General features: G+C 37.6%; 1 protein-coding gene across 1 annotated transcript in view; it reads right to left on the reverse strand.

Moving 5' to 3' along the window:
* CALCR (calcitonin receptor) overlaps positions 1 to 19,932 on the reverse strand; it is a 157,876-nt gene that overhangs the window by 11,574 nt on the left and 126,370 nt on the right. The window contains exons 8-12 of the mRNA XM_072412873.1: positions 15,795 to 15,948; positions 14,309 to 14,369; positions 12,207 to 12,273; positions 7,589 to 7,807; positions 524 to 565 (exon numbers count right to left, since the gene is read on the reverse strand). Of these exons, the coding sequence (XP_072268974.1) occupies positions 524 to 565; positions 7,589 to 7,807; positions 12,207 to 12,273; positions 14,309 to 14,369; positions 15,795 to 15,948 (543 nt within the window). The remainder of the gene's footprint in view (positions 1 to 523; positions 566 to 7,588; positions 7,808 to 12,206; positions 12,274 to 14,308; positions 14,370 to 15,794; positions 15,949 to 19,932) is intronic.

Consider the following 19,932-nt stretch of genomic DNA (forward strand, 5'->3'; position numbering starts at 1 on the left):
AAATCAAGAGTCACTTGAAGTTTCTTTGCCACCAGCATGGCCTCATGGCGATAACACCTACCATCCCCCGGAATAACATAACAGAACCCAGTAGATGAGAAGCTGTTATCAGCTATAGGTCTGTTATGCAGCATATAAAGATACATTGGAGGCTAACTATATATAATTATATATATATCATCTTTCCTATGGCTGCAAAAAAAAAATTTGAGACTAAGACCCTGATTTAATAAAGTTCTCCAAGGCTGGAAAGAATGCACTTTCATCAGTGAGGCTGGGTGATCCAGCAAACCTGGAATGGATCCTATCCAGGATTGAAAACATTTGCTAACAAACAGCAAATGACTTTTAGGAAATCCATTCCAGGTTTTCTGGAGAACTTTAATAAATCAGGACCTAAATCTACCAATTTTCCATAGGCCCAATTGTAACTGGTACTCTTTTTTTTTTTTAAGTATATATTTTTATAAATTACATTCTGCACTGCAGACCCAATACAAAAAAAGCTGAGAATAAATCTTACCTCTCCGTTAAAGAAACAGAAGATGGTGGCAACAAGTAATCCCTTAAAAAAAATAAAAACAGGATGTGTTAAAAAACTAATAAAACATTAATATGTTTTTAATTGTAACAAGTAATTGTATCCTAAGCAATGATATTTATTGAAATGTCTTATAATGATATGGAATGGGATGTTAGTGAATAGGCAGACCTTGCATATGGGTGCTTTATTAAACTTTACTTACAATAATTAACCTGTTTTCCCCCTTTATGTCTTAATATTTATTTCTTTTTTTGCTATCTTTTACATTTTGTTTTCACCTTACATACACAGAAATAAAACACAAAACTCAGGTGCTACATTGGTTATCATCTTTGGCATGTTGGGATGTTTTTTCATTTGGGGTCATTGCAAAGTTGTAGTAATTGTTTTAAAACACTGATAAAACTAAACTATATGGCCAAATGTTTGTGGGCACCTGGCTGTGATATCTACTTGAGTGTGTCAGATATACTATGACAAAAACATTGGTATGGAGTTCACCTCTCGTCCCCTCGGTGGCTAAAATATTCTTCACTCTCCTGGGAGCATTTTTTGCAAAGTTTTTAAAGTATGCTTGTGGGAATTTGTGGACATTCAACCAAAAGAGCTCCTTGTGGGATCAAATACTAAAGACCTAACCCTGTGACCTGAGTCAGAATTCCATAAACCAATGGTGTACAAATTAGGATTTTAAGGTCAGGGCTATGTGCAGACCATTAAAGTTCCACTACACCAAGCACATCACACCCCTTTTTTTTTTTTTTGATAGAATTGGCTTTGCACACTGGGAAACGACCAACAGTACCCTTTCCGGAAATAACTTGTCCATGCATTTTGCTCAAATATCTTAGCAGTGGTGGACATAGCCTACAGTGGGGCCCCATTCAGAACTGATTTGGCCCACTCCCTGCTCTCCCACTGCCTCCACCCACAATCTGACACAAAAGCACAACCACAAGTAGGACACCTGGACAGGTAGGATGAATTGAAAGAACTGGCAATACATCCTACAGATCCAGATGTCCTACTTGTTGCGGGCTCAAGTGTAATAAAGTAACAGTAAACCACAGAAACAAGGGTTCTAGTGCCTGGTCCCATTGCCTGGTCGCGCTGTCAGTGTTTCTGTGTAAGAGCACCTTCCCTGTTCTGACTCCATTGCGGTTCAATTCCCATACAAAGCTTTTTAAAACAATTGTAAAGATGTTGGAATTCCAGCATATGAATCCAAGATCATCATAGATCCAAAAAAAGAGATGTAATCAAATTAATTTTTTAAAAATACGTATTTATCCAAAAAAAATTTAAAAGACCAGGAACATGGCTGTAACCAACAAAGGACACGAATAGGTTACACAGATGCTTGAAAATGAAATAAAAGAACAAGTAACCAACTTCTAATAACCTAATAGGCTGAATAATGAATTGCAGAAGAATGATGTTCACGTCAAAGCTGGAGTTGCCAAGGTCTGACACCCTCCCTGTTGAATTAATGCTGCTGTTTTGGTCCTGGCTGTTGTGGCCCTGTTGGCTGAAAAAGGCGTGGGGCCCTCATGAGGCTTTACACTTTGCACCTCTCTATATCCACCCCTGTATCTTAGCACAAAAGCATGTTTGATCATATTGTAAACTCTTGAAATACATTGATGATTACTAGTACTATTTTACTTAATGCTTGGAAAAAAATAGCAGAAATAGTGAGTCAGTGTAACGTAAATGAATTTTGATGTGCTTAGGACAAGAACAGATCTATACTATGATGAAAAATATCACACTAGATGGACAATTTGGCCTTTTTCTGCTTTCACTCTTCTGGGTTTCAAGGTTATGAATATGCCTATAGCTGAAATGTAAAAAATTGTTCTAGCCCATAAGGAGTGCACAGGTTTAGAAACCAAAATCTATAAAGTGTTTTGTTTCTCTATTGCTGCATTAATACTTGAAAAACCCAAAAAACAACGACAGTGCTTGGTGGACACCCTGACACATATGGAAATATTGGACAGTGGAAACCAATGGTGATGAACAAAGCCAACAGATTGATGAGTATTCTTCTTCTTCTTTTCCAAACTTATTCTGCAACAGGGTCCCCTTAAGCCAGAAATCAATATACAGTTTAGGATCTTGTCTCTCCTTCTTTTCTGATGTCCCCATCTTCATAACTCAAGTCATAAATTGGTCCAGCTTAAAGTAATTTATTTTTTTCTTTTTACAAATTGCGGTAATTGAGCATTTAAAAGTGCAAGAACAGCGAGTACAGTGAGGCATCCTCCTCTTGTGCTATGTTATTTCTGTCTCTTGGATAATTCAATTTTTCCAAATGAGAGCCATTCCGCCATGTTTATTATTCCGCTTAGAGTTAAATGGAAATGTATTATTCTACTTTGGGGAAATTGAGAATTAAAAGCGATGCTTTATTTTATTTTGTATCAGCCAAGTACAGAAACACAGCTGAATGATGTGTTTTTTAATGGAAAACTTGATTTTATAAGAGAAAACGAAAATGTTTGTATATAAATCAGTCATGCATTAGTCTTTGTACAGCTGTAACATAACAGCAGAATTCTTATTAGTTGTTGTGGGTGTGCTTCAATTCAAGCCATGTTTTATGGTTTACTTTCCTCTCCTACAGCTACTGAAATCTTCTATTTTAAAGTCCTAAATGTAAGAAACAGGACTTCAAGTGGCACATTTACTATAAGTGATTATGCTCTTCATATGGGCAACAAGACATATTACTCTGCAAAGTATAGCTCACATGGCTTACAAAATGAGGTCTAACTTCAATTTGCAAAAAAACACCCAATTACATGCACAGAGAAGAAAAAATGTTTAGATTAAGACGCTTTATCTCATTCACTCTTGCAGAGAGATAATTACCTTTGCTATGCAAACAGCCCAAACTCCTACTGCAAATCAACTCCATTGTCACTTTGACCACTCAGGGCTGAGTATGGAGGAGCATGGAACCACCTATCCTGTAACAGTATTCACATATAGCAGCCAATCCAAACGCCTACCTACATGACCCAAAGACTCACATCAAGTTTCCCCTTGGCATCCGACACCAGGAATTGTAGTGCTTCCAAAGATAACAAACGTCTAAAGTCCCAGCTGCAGGCTTCTAGTAGCAGAACTTGGGAACATTCCATCAAGTATATAATGCAAGATGGCTAAAATAAAGTCAGGATGTAAAGCCTAGTTCAGAGAAATAAAGACAATCTTCAGGCTACCCAGACCATCCCCAAGGCAAAAAGAAAAGAAGACCTTACAGTACAAAGGAAAAGATAAAATCAAAAACAGACTACAAAGAAAAGTTGTGGACTTTCTGATTGATATCAAACTAGTGGAAAACATGTTCAAAAATGATAATAATGTTACCCTGTCATTGAAATGATTGCAGATCTTGGAAACAACATGTTCGGTATGATGCAGGGGTACAAATCTGATATTTATTCTCAATAAAAGAAAAAGTTTAAGCAATGTGAAACCCTGAAGATTCCTATACAGGTAATAGAAATAACTGATTGGATAGACACTGATAAAGCATATAGTATATGAATGTGAAATAGAAAGAAAAAAAAAGTAAAAGAATAAATGATTACAGACTATTTTTGTAGTGATTCTAAGGAAAGTAAAACAGTAAAACTACCAAACATAAAGAGCATGGGACAATAACCAAAATATCGCATGCAATGAAGGCTGTATCAAAAGCATCCTTAACTTCTACAACCTCATAAGTTCATAATTCCAACTGCAAAAAAGCCTCAAGCCATATTATGGCACCAATGGATCAGCATCAGCATGATTATATACCTAATATAAGTCATTCATCAATTACTTTGTCAGGACTTTTGATAAGGTCAAATGTGACATCCCTATAGAAATGCTTTTGAAAAGGGGTAAGTTAAAAAGATGTATGTGCTATAGCCACTAAGTATAGCAAACAGCAAGAGTTTCCAAATATGGATGGCGAATGTGAACATAAAGTAGCAGTAGGAATAGGTGTGTGCTACGGTCGTGTTCTGACTCCATTGCTGATCAATTCCAATACAAAGCTTTCCAAAACAATTGTAAAGATGTTGAAATTCCAGCATATGAATCCAAGATCACAGTAAAAAAAAAGAGATGGAAACAAAATATTTTTGACTGCAAGATATGATAAAGACCTTCACTGCAAATATGTTTTTATCCAAATAAACATTCAAAAGACAAGGAACATGGCTGTAACCAACAAAGGACACAAAGGGCCTGATTTATTAAAGCTCCCCAAGGCTGGAGAGGATACATTTTCATCAGTGAAGCTGGGTAATCCAGCAAACCTGGAATGGATTTCCTAAAAGCCATTTGCTATTTGTTAATAAATGTTTTCAATCCTGGGCCAGATCCATTCCAGGTTTTCTGGATCACAAAGCTTCACTGATGAAAGTGTTTTCTCTCCAGCCTTGGAGAGCCTAAATAAATCAGGCCTAAAGAACTTACACTGATGCTTGAAAATGAAATAATAAAACAAAAAAAAACTTCCAAAAACCTGAAAGACTGAATGACGAATTGCTGAAGAATGATGTTCATGTCAATGCTGGAGTTGCCAAGATCAAACAAAGTTTCTGGAAAACACCAAGATGATGGGAAAGAAACTTCCTCTATGTTATTTGCGAAGTATGGCACGTAAAAGCTCTCTCTTACTGGGCCTGATTTATTAAAGCTCTCCATGGCTGGAGAGGATACACTTTCAGCAGAGAAGATGGGTGATCTAGCAGACCTGGAATGGATCTGGTCTAGGATTTAAAACATTTGCTAGCAAATAGCAAATGACTTTGACAAAATCCATTCCAGGTTTGCTGCATCACCCAGTATTTTGAGGATCTGCAGGATGGACATGGTCACAAACGAAACTATGTTGCAAAGTTAAAGAAGTAAAGTCACATCTGTTGGAAGTAATATCGAAGAAGAGAAAATACGATCTTTTTTGGCCATATTGCATACAACTTAGTTTGAGAAGATCTATGCATGTTTGTGGAGATAAGAAAATAATTACATGGCGGATGGATGACATCTTGTAAATGACAAGGCAACTGTGACGTAAAGTGCAACGTCAACCTGCCAAAGACCAGATGGAAAGCTGGATGCCGAGTTCCAGTTTTGAAGTTCACCAAAGACAGCAAGTGCTCATGGTAATGGTAAAACATATCTTAAAAGATCATTTCTAGATTGCTCATCCTTGTTCTTCCAAAGGTTACATTTCTTGACTATTGGACACTTTGTTGGCAATAACTGATCCAAGGAGGCAGAAGCTTTCCTACTTATGAGTTTTCACCGTCAGCTCTGACATTAGCTGTCTTCTTGATCTTATAACCTTTGTTTTCTAATGGTTTTGCTGAAATTATATTTTTTGCTAAATTTCATTATCAATCTTCTGAGGTCTTCTAGATAAGTAGAGTGTCACCGGCATGGAAGGATGGGTAGAAGTTTTAAACATATCTATAAATACACTATTTCACCGTGTCAAGCAGGTCTCCCAATGCTCTGTCTTCTGTAGACTTGATGCACTAGGGAGCTGATATTGACGAAGACTTTAAAGTAAACAGAACTCAATTAACCTTGGAATTGACAACATAGAGCTGGCAGGAACATATAATTTAATAATGTTTTTTGGTTACACAACCCAGAAGTACAGCACTTACTGCCTTAAATACTGACTGGCCCAATACAAGTAAGTCTCTACAGCTTTTAACAAAGCTAATCAGCACCCCTAATGCCTTGGGACCCCAAATGGAAACACCACAACTTTTGTAGCCCCCCTTTCTCTTGAAATTTTGGCATTTAGAATGTTTGGAGAATTTTTGTCAGCCCTATACAGGGCTTTATGCTTTATAATCAGAAGCAATGACATCACTTCTACCATAGCCCTTGTATTAGGAGTTGCATATCTGGCAGTCGATCCCGCGCTAGATTGCGGTGACCCTGTTTACTCCCTCCGATGGTGTTGCTTGCAGCAGCAAAGGATATCAAGCAATTAGCTCTCTGTCCTTAATCTTGTCAAATCTGTTGATGGTGTGATGTTTTGTTTGATTACCTGTTTGCCTTCCTGAGATTGTTTGCTCCCTGGACTGACCTTTGCTGGTACTTAACAGTTGGGTACATTGTTTGATGGACTGATCCCTGTTATTGGCCCTTTGCTCTGTTTCTGGACTTGGATCTGCTGGACTCTCTGCATACCTGTACTGCATACCTGTGGATCACCTCGTAACTGAACCTGGACAGTCTGACCTCCGTTGCGTTCCCTTTTTGTGGGCTCCTGGTCTTCTATGTCTTCCTCAGATGCCACTCTTTGCACACTGAATCTTGGGGACATTCGTGTACTGGGATGGTGTAACTAGCCTAGGCTATGCAGGGGCTTACTATAGGTGAAGAGTGCGGAGTTAGATTGGGGCACTGGCTCCTGGTTAGCACTGGCTCTGGACCTGGGCCACACTCAGGTTTTATACGGGAAAGGCAGGGGCTTCCAAAGAAGCAGAACTTCCGTTTTAATGAAAGGTTCATTTAAAAAAAAACTTTTTGTGTTTTAAAGTACATTAACCATTTTAATGCATAAACTGTAATCTGTAATTTAAAGAACAATAAAAGACTAGCAACAAAGTACCCACAAGTAGCTAGATGATAGATACATGCCAAATCCCAAAAAACAACATTTTATAAAGCAAGGAAGGGGTAAGGGGACTTTTTAGGCAAGTATTTACATACCGGTATAAGCAAATTTTTGATTCTTGTGTCGATACATGCACAAATACATTGTAACCATTTTTTATTTTTTTTCATAAAATAGAACTTTAATAGAACAAACTGTTACAAAAAGAGTCATGCAGACCACATATGCATAAAACAACGCATTTCGTGGATGTGGTCCACTTCAGGAGGAATACATTTCTATATTAAAAATAATTATAAGTACATACTTCTTGCCTAAAATGTCCCCTTACCCCTCCCTTGCTTTATACTGTAATACTGTAATTTAAAGAAAACACAAAAAAGAAAAGTGTTGTATACCTGATAATGCATCAATATGTGCATAATATAGTCATAAATTTCCCCCGCCAGACGGTTCTCCGGCCGCCATGGAAATATAACAAACTGGATTCCTAACAACGGCACCAGAATTAATGTGGCTCGTACTGCTTTCATATACATGTTGGACTCCGCTCGATGGGTGTCTCGTAACTTCGTCACAAGCACTAATACAATGTTCAGGAGGAAAAACAAATTAACCTGAAAAGAAGAAAAAAGGATGATATCAATCAATAAATAGTATTTTCAAATATATCCATACATTATAATTACCAGTTCATTCTGCAATATTTTGGACAGGGTGGGGACTGATCAGAATCCCCGTCTGAATTTTGTCCCGCTGTCCCAGAATAAGGCAATAAAGTAAAATCTCAAGGTCATAAAAAGCAATGAAAACTTTACAATTACTAGCAATATATAAACTTGGAGCCAAGTTGTTCACTTTACAGTCTTTACAAATGACAAGGAGCACTTTTGTGCCTGGAGGGAAAGAGGTTTAACCTCCGTATATAGAAAAGCTTTTTTTTTACAGCAAGAGCTGCTGAATAGATTTCTCCAGCTTGTTCTAGCTGGCTCAATATTTTGCTTCAAAGAAAGGCTGGATGTGTTTCTAACTGCACAAAATATAACTGGCTATAAATATTTATAAGTAATAACACTGTAAATTGTTGGTCCAGGGAGTATTGGTTTGCCTTAGGGGGTTAGGACAGATTTTGACCCCTATTGGAGCAAATTGGAGTATGCTTCACCAGGGTTTATCGCCTTCCTCTGGACCAATTGAGGTTTCCAAGGGTGCGTGTCATTTTCAGTCCAACTATGTAGCTAAGTACTTATCCCAAAATTAATATTAGCTATGTTGATTGCAAGAATTTCTACAAAATGTATTTTTAGATTACATCCTAGGAAATCCGGACTCCATGACTCAACGTCTGTGCTGCTCCTAGGCAACCAATGGCCATTTAAACTTTTCTAGAAGAAAAGCACGGATAGCTGCAGGGGGCAAATGTAATTTTAATAATGAGCCAAGAAAAAAATGTTACTTTCATAATATCATGGAAATTATTAACAACTTTTAGCAAAACAGGAAATGCAATTTAAAGTAGATGTGTACCTAAATATTGTTTTAATGCTAAAGCAAGAGCCCTGATTAGTGAATTAGGAGTAAAAGAATCCTTGAAAGGCTTACCATACCAGGAAAAAATGCTGCTTCCAGTTCTCTGTAGTGCTGGTGTAGGCCCTTGGTCATGTGATCTCTGCTAAATTCGGAGATTAGAACTTGGACTGGCTGGTCTTTGCTTTCAGTAGGGATCACATGACCAAATTCTTAATTTTTTACTCCTTTGACCAGCAGCAAAGCAGAACAGGATAGCAATATAGCCCTCATACAGTATTATATTACATTTTTAATGTGGAACTGTTACAATTTTTGGTATGTTTTATACCTATCTTTGACCTAATTGTAGAGAATTTACTTTATTTCCTGTTCCTGTGAAACCCATACAAATTTTAGGGGGTTGCAGCTGACACTGGGATTAGGAGGGAACATACATTAATGCAAACATTGTCAGCAGTTGTGCTACTTTCCCACTCCAATTATGTGTTTACTGACATCTGTATGTGATCACAATAATAGGCTAGCCTTGTCTACTAAATAAATCTGTATAAATGTTTAATTCTATTGAGAGACTGCACTCTTCTACTCTTCATTTAAAAGTGGCATTAGGAAGTTTGCATCCAGTTTGGTTTTAGACGAAATGGGGCAAATTTAAAGTTGGGGGTCTCAAAAATGCACAGAGCTCCAGCTCCCAGGCATTCCGTCAATTGGGGCTTTAAAAAAGATGGGACTATGGGCAATTACCCCAAAACCGGCCCTGGCTTGCACTGATCCTTTTTTAAATCATGGCTAGATGCTTCCCAATACTGAAGCCATGTAGATGTCAGGAAAGTGAAAATTATTCATAAATGCCTACAATATCACATAGATCCAACCTAGTGCTGTTGGTAGACTCAAATATGTATTAAAGTGGGGTCCAATCTGTAATGGTGGGTTATCTGTATCGTAAGGTTAATCCTTTATTTTGATGCCATGGGGATTCATAAATGAAAAATGTGATAGGTATGTAATAACAATTTACCATTTTCTTGACATCTGCATGGTATCACATTAATGAGAAACATCAAGAAGGGATCTACACAAGCTGACAAAGAATAAGAGTGAAAGCTCCTGATAGGGTTACATATTTATAAAGATTCATTTTCAGATTTTTTGGTCTTTATGCCAGAGAAAATACCCATCATTTCCTGTTCTGACAAGCAGTGAAATGAAATATTCCCAAGAGATTCACATACAGAATGGTCTTTATTTTTCGAAATATTACCTATACAGTATATTGATGACTGATATAACTCAGAAGCGTTTTGCAAGTATTCCATATTTTGCTTTTTCATACATAAAAATGATGTAAGATTTATTTCTCCATGCTTCAGCTAAAACTTCTGCTCTCCTGGAGACTCATTCTCCAGAAACAAGAAATGATTCTTAGAATGTCTGCTAATAATCAGCATATTGGCACCACACATCACCTCTTGGCTGCTTCCCCAACTTTTGAAAGGCATTTCCATCAGTTCGTAAAGAGGAACCTTTGAAGTCCAATGACAAAATTGCTCTGATGTGCTGCAGACATCCAATAACTCATGTTCATAATTCTGTTTAATGTCTTTCACTTGGAGTTCGTAGCAAGTACAAATATTTCCTATAGCTTGGGAAATTTATGAGATATTTTATTGTTTGTTGTTGGTGTAAATGAACATGGCCAGAAATCACCAAAATGGACAACACCAAGGAAACTGGCTTCCCGCACACACAAGAATTTCCTTTACAATGCTGCAATACTTTCTGATACACCTCGTGAAACCTACAGGCTTTATTTGATAAAAGTTTGTGTCCGAATGTCATGATAATCCAATGGATGAAGTTATGCAGAAATCAAAATCAGAGCTTTTGACTTCACTGTGACTTTCCAATCTAAATTTCCGTTGTAGCTCAGTGACTTGTATGTATTGAAACCAGAGGCAGCCAGGCAGGTAGAGGAAGAAAGTCTACTTTATGTCAAATTGCCTGGCAGTATATTTCCTAAATCACAACTACAAGCTACATTTATTTATTAAAAATGTCCTCCAGATGTTAAAAGGAAGCTCTGACATCAATACTCAAATTGAGATCTTTCCCTATTCTTCAGTAACCTTTTCTTCCCAACACTTTCTTTGTGTTTTATGAATAATGAATGGCAGAGTCGTTTACCTCCAATGACTAAGGACTTACTATAAATTCGGGGCCCCATAGGTCTGCTCTTAAGTTGTCATTAACACAGTGCCCAATATTCCTAATGTACTGGTGGGGAAAGCGGTACTGATCTAATTACAATTGCATCACGCTGTAAGTAGGGACACCCCACTCTATAGAAGAGGTGCCAAGGGAACCCCTTGGCATCACATATTTCCATATATCTATATTTGTTTAGTAAGGTTAGTAACTCAGGAATCATTAAAGCCAAAGCATCTAGCCAGGGAACTAGCGTTCTCATGGTGAATTCACCAATGGCCGACTCCATGTTTCCTTCATGATCGTGTCCCTTTAGGTCAGAGACTTTCTCAAAGTTGTGAAAAGTCATGGCTACACAAGATCCCAAAAATAATATATTGACAAACTTTTAGCAAACAGTCTTTGGATGATACAAAGAGCAAACGTATGTAGACACGTGACTAGCACATTTGCCATATGGCTAATAGTATGTAAAAACACCATAACTGTGGCCCTTTACCTTCCAGTAACAGTTTGCAGAAGACTCTTCTCTGATCCGGCACTACTGTGCACCTAGAAAGCCATCTCCATAAAGACATGAGCTTGATGTGGAGGAATCAAAGCTGCCTATGCAGAGCTCTGACACCAATCCTACTAAACAATTTGGGATGCTGATTGCACACCTGGTCATTACACAATAGTAGTAGAGCTCACAAGTTGTATTTTGACTGATAGGGATAAATTCCCACAGACACCTTCAAACCTTGGAAAGCCTTCCCATGAGAGAAGAGGCTGTTGAAGTAATAAAGTGGAGGAGGTGAGAACTCCATACTAATGCCCATGATTTTTTGATGGAATGCCCAACAAGCTCTTATATTTGAGATAGTAAGATGCCCCAAACATTTGGCCATGTGGGCCTGATTTAGCTCTCCAAGGCCCGAGAGGATACACTTTTAACAGTGAACTTGCGTGATTCACCAAATATGGAAATGTATTTCTTCAAAGTCATTTGCTATTTGTTAGCAAATGTTTTCCATCCTGGACCAGATCCATTACAGGTTTGCTGGATCACCCAGGTTCACTGATGAAAGTGTATCCTCTCCAGCCTTGGGGATCTTTCCTGAATCAATCCAAAAATGCACAGAAAACACAGCTATAAAGGAAAAAGTTTCATAGTCTAAAAGGCCAGTGGATAGCCAAAAATATAGTATCTAGTATGCTAAATTGCCTAAATGTGTTCATTTTGCTCAAAAATCATACATTTATTATCCTTTATGTGAAATAAAACAATAATCTTACCAATAACGCCGCCATGATTGGACCATGAACGATGTATAGCAAATGTGTTTCCACACTCATCCAACAGCTGAAAAAAAAAACAAAGACTGTATTGGATTTTATTTGTAATTTTTTTTTCAGTTGTAGAACTTTTTACCCTCTCCATTTATCTCCACTCTCTAGCATTACAGCACACATTCCAATTTTTTTCTTTGTACATTGCCATGTGTATACACAATCCAACATACCAGGATTATAATTGGATAAATAACAGATGTTAAAAAAATATTTTTTCACAGTCAACACTGCTTGTATTTTCCAAGTTATTACTTATTGCTAAAATATGTTTCTAACCCAAATTGTTTGGAGAGATGTCTGTATGTAACTCCTAGGATTACATTTGATCTCAACTTGTTTGTTCAGAGTTATAAACCTGTCCGCTTATAACAAGGAATCTAAATGACCTGCTTAGAGGTTTTATATGGGATACATGTCTACATATATGAATGGTTTATAAGAGAAGAACTAGGACAACTGGGTTGGCTAGGAAAGGGTGTTATGTGTACTTGAGAATTTGTAGTGATTTGCTGTTGTACTTAATGGGAGGCAGCTGCCTTTACATATGTTTCCCTTAAACCGAAGCAAAACACTGGTGATCATAGGATCTCCTTAGAAAAACCATATTTATTGGCAGATTTGCATGTAGGGAATACTATTTTTGAGTATGTGGACATACACCTGGACAGGATATGATTTATTTAACGTTTACTTGTACTTTACGTGTACATCAAGACACACAATATTTGGTTATAATGGATCCCTTGCTCCTAAATGATCTTTTGTGCATGGTTGTTAGCCACCAATAGATGTTGCTGTGTCCTCATGTACAGTGTATAACAAACTCATGTCTCAAGGGCAAGAGTTTGTTACACACTTTACATGATGACATAGCGCCATCAACTGGTGTGGCCCAAGTATAAACTGTTATTTTTTTCCAATTGCATTTCAAAGGAAAAGGATCTTGTTTATATTCAATTATATACAGAATTAACCATGATTAGTATGGGTGGTTTACCTTCTTTGGACTATAGCTGCTTGAATTTTGGAGAAGTTACAATGTATGTTACCTTAATTACTAAAATTTCATACATAGTAAGCTTTGGTTAATATATTTTAAATTTATACAGTAATTTAAATTTGCAGCTTTCATTGAAATAATACTTGGAGATCCCAACATAAACATATTTTGTACTCAGGCACTCGTGTGCCTCCAATCACCCGTGACCACAAAGTTCCCACGGTTACTGGGCAGTACTTATCAGCCCGGTGACCATGGGAACTGAACAGCAGATTAACTCTTAATGGAGAAACTTCATTGAGAGTTCATTTGCAGTTCCACTGCGATCTCTGGGCACTAGAGGTTAATTATCTCTAGTGCCCAGGCATCACAGTGGATTGTCAGGGCTGCATTCATTCATGCAGCCCTGGTAATCCTCCTCTTTGCGATTTATTAACCTCTAGTGCGGGGGATCGCACACTGAGCTGATCAATGAATCATCATCAGCATCATTGATCAGCACAGTCCGCCTTTTTTTAAAAAATAAAATTCAATCTCGATAGGCGAATTTACACTGGCCATTCTCGCTTACAATTCTGATAAATGAGAACGGCCGAATTTGCTGCGAGATCAATATTTAAAACTCGCTTGCTCATCCCTACTTTATGCTATATGGTGACATGCTTTGATGTTAGTTTTGCCTCTATCCCTGTCACATGATGTGCAGATACTACAATCAGCCAGGCCAACACATTGCTAAATGCAACTGTTATTACCGTGAGGATCATTGCCTGAAAAAAATACTGGTTTAAGATGTGCAATGCCAGTTGTCGACGTAGCCACCCCTGTGCAGGACTGACTTGCCACTCCCCCTCCAATGAACTGACTTAGCGCCCCCGTTGGGTAATGAAGGTCCACTTTGCACCTTATTATGTCCGAACCTGCTCAGTTCTTTGGAAAGCTTTATTGTAATACAGTTATTTCTCAAATGAATCCAACATTTTAGGGACATTTATGTTTTTATTCATTTTAGGTAACTATGTTGCTAAAACATTGAATTACTTACTTGTCATTAAAGTACTTTGTCCTTGCAAAAGCGTGAATTGACGTAGGCACTAAAGGAAACCCTGAACCAGGACAAAAATACACAATGGTAAGTCAAGTTCATTTATAATATATTATGAAAGTACAGTTTAAACATAGACATGATTGCACAACGTAAATTATCTAATTCCAGATCAACTGAATTGTTTTTAGTCTGTGGTTTTTAAAGGGCACCTGTACCTAAACCAATAATAATAAAACACATGGGTCAGTAAAGGTCTGTTTTAAAAAAAGATCCCACTGCTTTTTAAAATGAAGTTGAATTAAAAAAGTGAATTTTATGCTGTAGGAAATATTTATAAAAGTTAATTATACCTACAGTATGTAGTAATGTAAAAATTGGACTTTTCATCTGAAATTCCTTCTGAAAGCTAGCAGTACACTTCCTAGCTTGTGAGTGGGCCTAGGCACTCCTGTTCCTACAGCTTCATAGATTTATATTTGCATTGTGAGATCACCGGCACTGCTGACTCTGACTGCTAACCTAGAGATTTAGTGCAAGATTTTGTGACACCACTTCTGTGTCAATTACTGTTCTCTTGGCTGGAGGCTCTAACATGAGGAAGCAATGCCCTGCCTCTACCAAGATGGCGGCTTCCATACAGGGACATAGTGCAGAACAAGGAATTGCAGTCAGCAATAGGGAAAGAATTAGCTGCATTGAAAGCACAGGCAATGTGGTATCCTACGTCCTCTGTCCCTTATTTTGTAGGGCTGAGTTTCTCTTGATAGTATGCAAAAACTACACTGGTGGCAATGGCTAGCAAATCTTCCGCTTACACTCTGTATGAACCACTGGCAATTCAGCTGTCATGCACCCAATGCTGCGGTCATGTCTCTGTCTCTCTTTCCTAATGTTCATTTACATAAAAAGCCTTGTAATGTATTATTATGAAATCTTGTTCACACTGTGTCTTTTTTTAATGGGGGCGACCATCTTGGTACAGGCAGGGCTTTGATTCCTCATGTCACAGCTTCCAGCAAAGAGAACAATAAGCAGCACAGTAATGATATCACCAAAAGTTTAATCCCTCTTAGCAGTAAGAGAGAGAAGTGCCCAAGATCTCACACTCAGATATACAGCTTTCCTTTTAGAGCTCAGGTTTACTTTGTGGTAATTATAGCATTTCCTGCATTTAATCCTGAAAAGGTGAGATAATTACTACTAGCTTCATCACCATCATTGCTATAATTATTATTGCATGCTATACTATATTTATTGGGTATGATCGGTATAAACACAGCCACATTTATTGCTATAAAAAACAATACTTTTTCCCATTTGCACAAACATACACAAGTGGGACCTGCTGTGTTTTCCTTTTCTTTACACTATTTGTAATGATGATATCATGTTTTTTCCTGTTTATAGACATCAGTAGATCGCTGGAGGGGATAATGGAATTTTGGCTTCAGAACGCGTAGGCTTCAATGAATTTGGCACTTACCCCAGCCCAGTAGGTAATACCAATGCAGATGCTGTTCTTCAGCAAATACAGCCACTACTATTAATGTATGAAGGTAAATGCCCTCGCACAACATCCAGAAATAATTACAGCCCAGCATATACTGATGAAAGAATTGCAAGACTTTGCAGCTGACCTGGAAGACACAACAAAGAACATATCCATCACAGTCTATTACCCATCACACAAAATATGATGATCTAATGGGTATGTGAAAGAACTGCTGTCAATAAAACATCTGCCTGCATGATTTGATAATATAGTGCAGTCATACGGGCAGCATAATAAAATGTATTTGTTGTTGTTTAAGGTTTTCTTGTTAGATACTTCAGTTTGGATAGAGGGAAACACAGCTGTATTATTGTTTGCATTGGTGACTACAGAATGCTTTGCTTATACCACAGATGTGATATATCACGAGTATAAACACATTGGAAAAACAAAAAATTGACCTTTATCAGTGAACACTGCAGCTATTACATGGGCCTATACAAAAACATCGGCCATATTATGTGTTCTTAGGCTTATGAAGTCTTTAGTTAGTATTTTGTGCTCATTAGGGAATATCAGATCATTCATGAAAATAGCTTTTGACAAAGAAATTGCTCTTTTGCATGTTAAATTATGCAAATTTTTTTGTGGTCATGCTGCAAATTTACATTGTTAATTTTGTTAGTAAATTGCAAAGGCCCTAAACATGGTTTTGTCTTTGTAATTGTTTGGAGGCCATGTGCAATTCAGGAGGACCTGAGTTAATGTATAGTTAGGAAACTTTTAAAACCCCTGCCTGACCATAATACCATGCTGGAGGAAAGGGATAATATTATTAACAAAAATAGTATTTACATAGCGTCAACATATTACGCAGCGCACAAATATATATATGGAACCTTTTTAAGTGAAACTCCTGTGACTTGTCCATTCATGGGTGTAAAAGTTTTGCTTTATGGAAAAAGGACCATTCAGTATAAATTACCAAATGCAAATTTAAAACCATTAGATATTTTTTCCTTCTGCTAATATGCCAAAAGGATTCATGATGCTTTTCAATAAAATATGGGATTTACTTTATTTTAACTATCCGAAACAATCCAAAAACATTACCAAAGACAGCAGAAACTGGCCTTCAAAGTTTTTTCCCTGAACGCAATTGCATCCTATTAACCTGTCTAGACAGAAGGGTAATGCGCATCAAGAAGCTGACATCATTGAAAGCGCTCATCCTCAAATTGTCTCTAAATATCTGCAGAAGTCGAAAGCCATTTTCTACAAATGTATCAGCCTAATATGAAAGATGATCACGAAAACAATACTGGAGCCCAGTGAAATCACAGACTCATGAAAAACTAATTGGATGTGGAAGAATGATCAGCAGTCTCATCGTGGTATAGACACTTCTGTGTGTTATAAGATTAAATAAAAATGCTATTGCAGTAACAATGTGAAATCTGAGGCCAAAAGCAACTTAATATTTTAAGTCTACAGAAATAGTTCTAAGAGATTGTGCATTGTGATTAATTAATGTCATGTTTACCTGGAACCAACTAATAATGAGATGTTAATATTTTACCTTTTTTGGTTATTTTTGTTTTAATTACTTTATTTAAATACCCTTACTAGCCAATGGAAATTGTGCATCTTGCTAGTAACAAATTGGCCACCCTTTTGTCTTCAAAACTGCTGTAATTCTTCATGGCATAGATCCAACAAGGTGCCGAAAACATTTCTCCTGGAATTTGGTCTATATTAACGTGATAATATCATGCAGTTGGTACAGATTTGTCAGTTGGACGTCCATGATGAAAATTTACCATTCCACCACATCCCAAAGGTCCTCCCTTGGATTGATATCTGGTAACTTTGGAGGCCATTAAAGTACAGTAAACCCATTGCCATGTTCAAGAAACCAGTCTGAGATGAATTGAACTTTGTGACTATTTTGGTGGAAGTAGCCATCAGAACACATTGCCGTCATAAAGGGATGGACATGTGGCTGTAGGATTTAATTGATGCTTACTTGGTATTAAGGGACACAAGGTTTGTCAAGAAAATATCCTCACACCATTACACCACCACTAGCCTGAATCGTTGATATAAGGCAACATAAATAAATGCTTTAATGTTGTTGATATAAAATTCTGATTTTAGGATCCGAATGTTGCAGCAAAAATCCAGATTCATTAGACCAGGCACCGTTTTTCCAATTTTCTCTTGTCCAATTTTGGCAAGCCCACAAAAATTGTGGCCTTATTACTGTTCTTAGCTGACAAGTGTGGCACCCGGGGAAGTGGTTGTGCATGAAAATCTTCAGCAGTTGCTGAAATAATCAAACCAAACTGCTTGGCACCAACAACCATGCCATGACCTTTCTTCCCCTTTCCAATGCTGGTAATGCATGGTTTAAACTTCAGCGGGTCACCTTAATAATGTCTACATACCTAAATCTAATATTATTACAAAGTGATTGGCTTATTAAATGTTTGATTATCAAGAAGTGAAATAAGTGTACCTAATAAAGTGGCTGGTGAGTACATGTTCCCTGTTTTACATAAGGGAATAAAGAGATTAGCATGCCCAATCAAAAAACACAGGTTGCCATTTCTGACCTCCAGAAACTTGCCAGCTACGTAAATTTTTATGCTGAATAAGTAACCTCCAAGCTATAAAGTCTCTGAACCGAGGATCAACAAATCTAAAAAGTAAAGATGGAATTTTCTTCTTCATTTATTCTTGGCTGTGTCCGGCAACTGTTAGTTCAGCATAACAACCTGACAACTTCATAGACAGAGACTATCAATGCTTTCCAAGCACAGGTTTCTTTTAATACACAGAGGAAATGGAATAATTGAGTGCTGACCTCTTGTCAAAATGCTACTAGCTTGACCTTATGCTGTTATGAAACTAACATTTGCTTCAATACTCATTGACACAGAAAAAGTTTGTGGAATAGAACTTCGGACTTTTCTGCCCTTCATAGACATAGTAGCAGACAGCAGAAACAACTTTTAGAGTAACCTTTGGTCTTACAGATTTGCTCTAACCTCCTGTTGCATTCCTGAAACAGGATGCATAGAGAACTATTTTTACAATGGTATACAGACAAAAAAAAAATATTCATCGGGGGTTGTAAAGGAAGGAAATGTGGGATGCCAAATTTTATTGGGTGTTTGGCATCATACAGCACAATGTCTCCTAGAAAAGGGAATTACAGTGTCTGGATAGGGCCATGAATAACTGTATTGCTGCATGTTTGAAACTCTTTATTTGAGATCCAGGACTAGAGTGTACTGGAAGGGATGGGTATCCTCCCTTTTCCAGGTCATACATTGGTGATGGCTCCACAGCATCTGGTAACTGATAATAAAAGGACTAGGTCTTTGAGACTGGAGGGAGTTGCAGCTGGAGGCCAGGTGGCTCAGGTGGAGAGGTTGAGGTCCCCCAAAGTTTAGGTCTGTGGGACTAATACCTCCAATGTGTGTGTCAGGTGTGTGAGTGGAAGCTGTAAAGCTGAATGGAGCAGGACTGAGCAGCCCATGTTGTTTGGTGCTTGAAGCTGAAAAACTTGCTACCTGTGATAGCCAGGTCCACTTCTCCTGTAGCTGCTTGGGTGGCAGGACTTTATTTGCTGTCCATCTAGGACTTATTGCTTATATAAGCTGTTCTACTGGACTTAGCTATTTTTTGTTTGGTTAATACTGAATGCTAATCCCCCTAACTTCACAGGGTTCTAATCCTTTTCCACTCTTTTTGAAACAAAAAGGTTTTGGCTATACTGTGACCATGTGGCTTTGTCCTACACGCCTATTCTAGGACTACATTTCAGATTTTATGTACCGCTCGCTACTTCTGTCTGGGTTTGTATTTTTCTTGTAATGCAAGTCATAACAATTAAGAAGGCTAATGCCTGTATTATGATACCAGTAATGACTAGTTTACGTAAAACTCCGTATTCCATCAACTCTATGCCGAGTTCCAGATAGGAGTTTGTCTTGCTTCGTAAAACTGTGCGGCGTGATTTGAATAGCTCATAAACATGCGATAATGATTACGTTAATCTTTGCCATTAAAGTTCTGGGATGAAGTGATCCTCTGTACCACATGAATACACCCAATATAACTT

Source organism: Pyxicephalus adspersus, chromosome 5, assembly GCF_032062135.1.
Source record: "Pyxicephalus adspersus chromosome 5, UCB_Pads_2.0, whole genome shotgun sequence".
NCBI classification, from domain to species: Eukaryota; Metazoa; Chordata; class Amphibia; order Anura; family Pyxicephalidae; genus Pyxicephalus; species Pyxicephalus adspersus.